The 7,267-nt window shown below is 48.8% G+C and overlaps 1 protein-coding gene across 1 annotated transcript in view; it reads right to left on the bottom strand.

The window, feature by feature from the left end:
• Nucleotides 1-2,292: 2,292 nt before the first annotated feature.
• LOC119291297 (QWRF motif-containing protein 2-like) overlaps nt 2,293-7,267 on the bottom strand; it is a 16,299-nt gene continuing 11,324 nt past the window's right edge. The window contains exons 2-7 of the mRNA XM_037570033.1: nt 5,880-7,168; nt 4,599-4,718; nt 4,354-4,470; nt 4,189-4,278; nt 2,879-2,986; nt 2,293-2,795 (exon numbers count right to left, since the gene is read on the bottom strand). Coding sequence (XP_037425930.1) covers nt 2,727-2,795; nt 2,879-2,986; nt 4,189-4,278; nt 4,354-4,470; nt 4,599-4,718; nt 5,880-7,168 — 1,793 coding nt within the window. The 3' untranslated portion in view covers nt 2,293-2,726. The remainder of the gene's footprint in view (nt 2,796-2,878; nt 2,987-4,188; nt 4,279-4,353; nt 4,471-4,598; nt 4,719-5,879; nt 7,169-7,267) is intronic.

The raw sequence follows: 7,267 nt of genomic DNA, 5'->3' as shown, positions 1-7,267 counted from the left end.
GATGTGTTTGGTTTTAGGGATAGGCTAGGGTGGTTGTGGGTATCCCCAACCACCTGGCTAGGGATAGCCCTTTTTTTTGTTTGGTTGGATGGGTGAGGTTAGCCTTTCTTTTGTTTGGTTCAAAGGATGAACTGAGGATAGCTATTGTAAATGTTTGGTTTAAGTGATGTCCTGCAAGTTGTGAACACACATGAGGAAAAAAATATCCATGAACATAGCGCAGCAACACATGACTGAACACACACAAGCACCCATGCATCCACATCATGCACGCACGCACAGCACACATCAAGCACGCCTCAACTGGACAGCACGCACACATCCATGCATACAACTGCAAGAAATAGAGCAGCACACATGTTCTGTTTCATCGATGGACGGAAATACAGCAGCGGGAAATACATCATGAACACGGTGCATACAACACCGGCAGGAAGATCCAGCTCCATGCACGCAGCCGCCACGCCACCCTCAATCGCCGGCCGCGTGAGACCCAGCCGTCGTCATCCCGGAGATCCAGCCGCGCCGCCGCTAACCCCGGCTTGCGTCGCCTGTGCGCACCCGACGCAACGGCCGGCCGGCCGCAGCCACACGCGCCGCCACTAACCCCGGCAGGTCGCATGCCTCGCCACTCGCAATAGCAGAAAACCGATTCGCGGGCAACTGCAGCGACACACGCGCGGGGGTGGTTGCCACCACCCGCCAGTTTTTCACGGTTGACCATAGCCCCTTTTTCAGGAATATTCCCAGCATCTGGTTGCCTCTATCCCTTCTCGCCCAGATCCAAACGGGTGGCAACCACATTAAAAAGGGGCTATCCCTGTCCCTGGGAGGATAGCCCTGCAACCAAACACATTCTAAGAAAGTAAAATTCGAGCTGGTAGACATTGTTCTCTTTGCCGGAAAGGTAAACAGCGACACGCGCGAGATTTACAATCGTCCGATGCACGATGGACGCGATCCAAAGCATCAAGAAACCATGAAGCGGTACGGGCGCAAGAGGAGCGTCAGATCGCAAATGGATGGCACTGGGAGCTTCACGCCAACAACTACGAATTCAAACTTATTTTTTGCGGGGGACTACGAATTCAAACTTAACTGAGTCTCTGTCTACATTGTTCTACTCCCCCCTGGAGTTTTAAAAAAATTTGTCTTGGATTTATCTAAATACGGATGTATCAAATCATGTTTTAGCATTAGATACATCCGTATCTAGACAAATGCAAGACAAGAATTTTGGGACGGAAGGAGTAATTCTTAAGATTCTCGTCGTTAGGTCCTGACACCACTTTTTTTTAGGCAAGAACATGCCACTCGCAGACATGATGTGCTGATGGGCTGAGGCTTCAGCCTGCTGCCTAAATTACACATGGGCATACGGCCCAGCGTCGGCGCCAGGGGGCAGGAGCAAAACTAGCTCGCATCATCCCCTAAAATAAAAAAATATTATGAGAAAAAACTCGTTCCAGTGCACGACCCGCAGCACAGTCCTGAGTCCTGACGCCCGCCACGATGGGCGACCGAGGGACAACCAGGGGGTGGTGCTGATGCTGCATGGGGTTCGAGTTGGAATGTTAAAAGACCAGTTTCTGTTCAGGCTGCAACGACCAGAGACCAGAGCCAACAAACGCCTTGGATCCCTCCGTATCACGGCACTGTTTTTACGCGCAACGCTGGCGCAAGGGGCCGCCGGTCTTAAATCGCCGGGTGCCCCTGTCGCCGTGCCCGTCAAATACCGTCGCTCTCCGGCGGAGGCAGCCGAACAGGATGGTTGGTGGGCACGTACGTTCGCCGTGCCCGTCAAATACCGTCGCTCTCCGGCGGAGGCAGCCGAACAGGATGGTTGGTGGGCACGTACGTTCGCCGCGCGTGGGCAACGGCCAACGGGGGACGGTGGCCTGCTGTGTCGGCTTGCCTGTGAAGTGACACGCCGCCAACCGGCGGACGCGGACGCCGTCCGGGCCTTCCATTACGGTACGTGGCCTACACACCTCAGCAGGATCCACATCCCGTACCACATTTAACATGCCACACACATCTCACGTTACCATTTCTTCTCAATTACTGCATCAGGATGCAACCCCAACAAGAGAATACTCCCTCCGTTCCAAAATAGATGACTCAACTTTATACTAACTTTAGTATAAAGTTGAATCATCTATTTTGGAACGGAGGGAGTAGAAGCACAGAGGGCCAAGTAACCAGCGTGCGTATTACAACAAGCAGAGCACTTCACACAACGCAGACATAACAACCAATGCTGCAGCAGAAGCATGAAAAACGGGCAGGTTATGATAAGGAAAACAAATCTCCACGTTAATCGGCCATGAAAACGCCTATATCAAACAGACAGTTGTTTCCATTCCCAGAATTACAAACCAGCACTCGAGCACTCAGCACGCAGACGACGACAACAAGCAATCTAAGCTTTTTCATATCTACAGCAAAGCTTATCTTTGGTCAAACACTAGGTTCTCTCTCTGTATACACCCGCTGCAAACAAACCGCAGACAAAGAGGGGGGAGGCCATTCTATGGTGATATGCACTCGAAAAAAATTACAAGAATCAGCTACACTCAGTGGGATCGGTCGAGCGGATTAGGGGGGACACACTTCACACCCAACAAATGGTTACAGCTTTATTACCTGTAGTAGTAGTCTCCAGTGAGGAAAGATGAGGCCGTGTCATGTTAGTAGTGACCACCAACGTGGCTCGGATAACTGATCTACCACTGTGTTTGGCTCTGCCTTTGCTTTCGCTGCAGCAAGTGAGTTTTCAAGCTGCACTGTTTGACCTGCGTTGCAATGTATGTAAGGTTAACACGATTATCTAAACAATGTCCAGAACTGAACCAAAGGTCATAGAAGTTCTCCCTACATGTATCGCTGCCACCGTGGACAAGAGATCCCTTGATTGGTCCAACAGCATTTGCTCTTGTGTTGCAAGCTTCGCAAGCTCATACACCACGGAGCTTGTCCCCTCCACCTGGATCAATAAAATTTATGACAAGTTAAGAAATGGGAGATTGCCACAAGAAACTCATTGACATGACATGAATGTCTTGACAGTCCGCTTATTGTTCAAGGACATGCAGACCGTCAAGTGTAATTACATCCTATTGCCAACTGTTCACAAAAGACGCAAGCAGACTACATTCACAATCGACAACAGAATTGTAGGTCTATTACAGAACGCAGGCCTGTTTTTCATGCAGACTGTCAAGTGTAATTACATCCTATCTGTCTATCTTAGATCTGCATTTATGAAGAATCAATATAGTAGCAGAGAATAGCTACCCACTTGTCATTATGTATTTACAACAGGGATCAGAAAGCAATTAGCGCATAGATCCAGATTGGAAATTAGAGCTCATACTCAAGACAAATCAGGAACTAGAAGAACAGACTATGGCATACAACCTTAAGCTATACTCCCTCCGTTCCAAAATAGATGACTCAACTTTGTACTAACATTAGTATAAAGTTGAGTCATCTATTTTGGAACGGAGGGAGTATAAAGTAAGAAAAATGTAGTTCTCGAAAACAACGACACCAGGCAGACCTAGGCCCAGTATGTAGTACTGAAGTGTGTTGGTCTCAACTTATTTTATGAACTGTTCCGAAAAAATATCTGACAGAAGTAGGAATTTTGGTCGAGGGAACGATAAAATAGGGCAAAAGCTGGTTAAGACAAAAAGGATTATTAAAATACACCACAATACCGAACAGAGTCCTAATAAATAGTACTCCCTCCGTTCCTAAATATAAGTCTTTTTAGAGATTCCACTACAAACTACATACGGATGTATATAAACTACATATGGATTCAATCATTTCACTCTGTATGTAGTCCAGAGTGGAATCTCTAAAAAGACTTATATTTAGGAACGGAGGGAGTAATAACTAAAATGTGCATACTAAGTTATAGTGCCAAAGATTATCTTATACTCCCTCCGTCCCAAAATAAGTGTCTCAACTTTAGGAGGGAGTACAACACAATAAGAGAAATCAAGAATAGATACAATTTTCTGCATTATCACAAAGCCAACCATCAGGGATGGAGCTTATATTTGTGGACTTGTTTAACATAAAAATGATGAGTTCATTCTTGACAATTTGAGATTATATAACAACCGAAACCAAGGAAAAGAAATGTGGATTGAAGCTTTGCAGGATGTTGGAATGCACCTTTGACAACAAATTACACATCGAAGATGCCATTGTATGCATTACATCAACCGCTGAGTTAACAGCCTCCTTCACACCTTGGGCATCAGCCTGCTCAGAGATAAGCAATTGTTAGCTTGCGGAAAACAAAACGAGTCAGCTAAGGTTTGACGAGAAAATTCCCACCTTTGCACCACCAACAACCGGAAGACGGAGAGTACTGGCCTTTAGTGCTTCAATTGCTGCTGACAAAGAACTTGAATGGTGTTTCTCGACATGAGACCACTCCTCTAGATAGGACATCTGAACATGTCAAATGAAAGCTGTCAGATAAATAAGCTATACAAATTAAATAAAAGGAAAAGAAAATCATATACAAACCATAAAACAGTAAAAGTAATAAGATAAGCTGTGTAACTCATATCACATACCTCTCCCCTAAGAATAGCAAACAGCTTCAGTTTTTGTTTTTGAAGCTGGAGTTTGCACCTTTTCGAACTGACATTGTCACGCAACTTTGATATTTCCTTCCATGCACTGTGTAGGGTTTTCTGATGAAAAAAATGAGATAGGAAACAGTTGTTATAATAAAAACATACTGGGCCTTCTCCGATTCTTTTACGCATAAGCATATAATTATGCTGCAATGTAAGAAGTTTCTAAATACAATGTAGTTTCATCAAAAGATAGCTTTGCAAGTACAAGTGATTAAGCATCTCCATATTTGCCAATTTTAGTGTGTATATCCATTAGTTTCAGATAATATAAACTGTTGATTTCACTAACAGCGGTAAATACATGTAGACATGTGTAGGATTTAGCTGAAGCCTCACAATCACTAGATTCGCATAGTAATCACTAGAGTAACCTATAGTACCAATGAAAAAGGACATCCATGGTGAGCTGAAAAAATGAGTTACACAAACCACGAGGACAGCTATCATTCTTTTTCCATGCCTGATTTGGTACCCTTTGTTTTCTTCGCACTCAAAAGGAAGTACATGATTTATCAGATAGTATTAACTGCAATTCGTTTGAGATGGATAATCATTCATCATTAGTATCTCCTTGTTCTCATAAAGTCTAATAGCTTAGTCCAGTTATTTTTGACAATACATGTTGAGCTGTGATCCATACTTTCAAATAGGGCCTAGATGTTAATGAATAACCAATCTTAAATTTATGTTTCCATACATCCACAAGTGCATGCCAGTCAGCCTGCGCCTTCAACTATGTCCATCAAAGTTCAAAACAACAAGTTTAGTTTGATTCAACAGACCGGGGCAAACTTAAGTAATGATGGATACTTTATACATGTGAAATGCAGTGTGTTCAAAGATTCTCCTCATCTCCTCTATCAACAATCAGAGATAGTATAGCTAGGATCGCTACATTTGACCGAAAAGGGTTGGATATGTTCGCTTTACAAATCATCTGCTAATCAATGTAGATTGTGAAAAACTAACCGTTATCCTGAAAAAGGCAGTTAGCGAATACTAAATGTCCTAAGAAATATAAGACTTTTTAGATCACTAGAGTAGCATATTATCCTAGAATTAGCGCACATTTGCAGTAAAAATATTAAGCAAGCAACCACGACAGCAAAATTGGTTTTGTTAACTAGTGAAGTTTTAGAGTGAACTTAGGTTTAACAACAAGCTATCAACATTTGAACAAAAAATATATAGAAAAGTTCATAGGTTAAGATTTACCTCGGCAGTGAAGCTCTGCACCAGAAGGGTTGCATCTGTCCGAGCATTGATGCACCGCCACTGCAAATGCTGGTTGTCCAGCATTCGCAATCTGTGTGCCTCCTCAATTCTGTTCTCCCCCTTCTTTGCCCTCCTCACCTCCGCAGCAAAGCTAATGATAGATGGCGCATTTGCTGCCGTCTGAACCATGTGCCCATTTGGTGATGCCTCCCCAGCTCGCCCTCTTGATGGGCTCGCCGTCCCCTTGCTTCCTCGGCTTGGAGACGGGGACCGGCCAGGCAGCCTCGGTGACATTTGACTGTCTGAGAACGATCTCCGTCCAGACGACTGTTGCGGCAGCCCTGCGTCCGGAAGTCTTCGTAGGCGGCTGTTAGTTTCCTGCCAGAATCTCGCTGGCACGCTGATGCCACGGCGTGGCGGATCGCCGGCTCCAGAGTTGCTACCGGAGGAGACGCTGTCGGTGTCGGAGGCAGAGAGGTCAGGACCAGCGGCGGCGGCATGGTCAGAGGGGGGGAAGGAGGTGGTGGAGTCGAAGGCCATGGATCGGCGGAGGAGCTGGACGGCAGCCAGGATGGAGTCCTTGCGGTCGAGGTTGCAGTCGAGGCTTCGAGCGAGCGGGTCCGACGCCTTGGGCTTGGCCGCGGGCCATCGGTGCTGGGGCCGCGCGTTCTCGGCCTCCGGCACAGAGGACACGCTCTTCCGCCGCTCCGGCGTGGGGCCCCGCCGGCCGGCAGGCGAGGACGGCGACGCGGCCCGCGGCGCGCGCGACGTCTGGTAGAAGAAGGACTCCCCCTGGAAGGACACCGAGAGGCTCCGCATCGTGGTCGCCGTCACGGTCGCGGCCGTGGCCGCCGCGGCCACGGGCGTGGGCGACGTGGCGTGCTGCGGCGGTGGAGTCGAGGCGCGGCCGCGCTGCGCCGACAGGGAGCGGCGGGACGAGGCGGACGAGGACGACGAAGACGAAGTCGACGAGGTGGAGGAGGCCGGCGAGGCGGTGGAGGCGAGGTAGCGCGAGGAGACGGGCTTGCTGCCGGAGCGCGCGGGCCGGCGGGGCGCGGCGCCGGAGTTGGGCTTGTCGAGCGCCGGCGTGAGCGGCGGGCGCGACGTGCGTGCCGGATCTGGCGCGGCGGCGGCAGCCACCATGCCGTGGCGCGGCGGCCCGATGGCGCCGGAGATCTGGCCGCCCGCGCCGGCAATGCAGGTCCCCCGGGCCCCAGATTCGGCGCGCCCGCTACCGCTTCTGCCGGCGGGCGGCGCCCCTCCCGGATCGACGTGGCGCGCCTCCCTGCCTGCGAGGAGGAGGAGGAGGAAGGATGAGGCGTAGTACGAACTGGCGATGCAGTGTAGTTACAGCATGGGTGGGGGGTTGGGGAGCGCGGACGGACGCA

The sequence above is a fragment of the Triticum dicoccoides genome, chromosome 4B (genome assembly GCF_002162155.2).
Source record: "Triticum dicoccoides isolate Atlit2015 ecotype Zavitan chromosome 4B, WEW_v2.0, whole genome shotgun sequence".
NCBI classification, from domain to species: domain Eukaryota; kingdom Viridiplantae; phylum Streptophyta; class Magnoliopsida; order Poales; family Poaceae; genus Triticum; species Triticum dicoccoides.
This window is presented reverse-complemented; position numbering and strand designations above follow the sequence as displayed.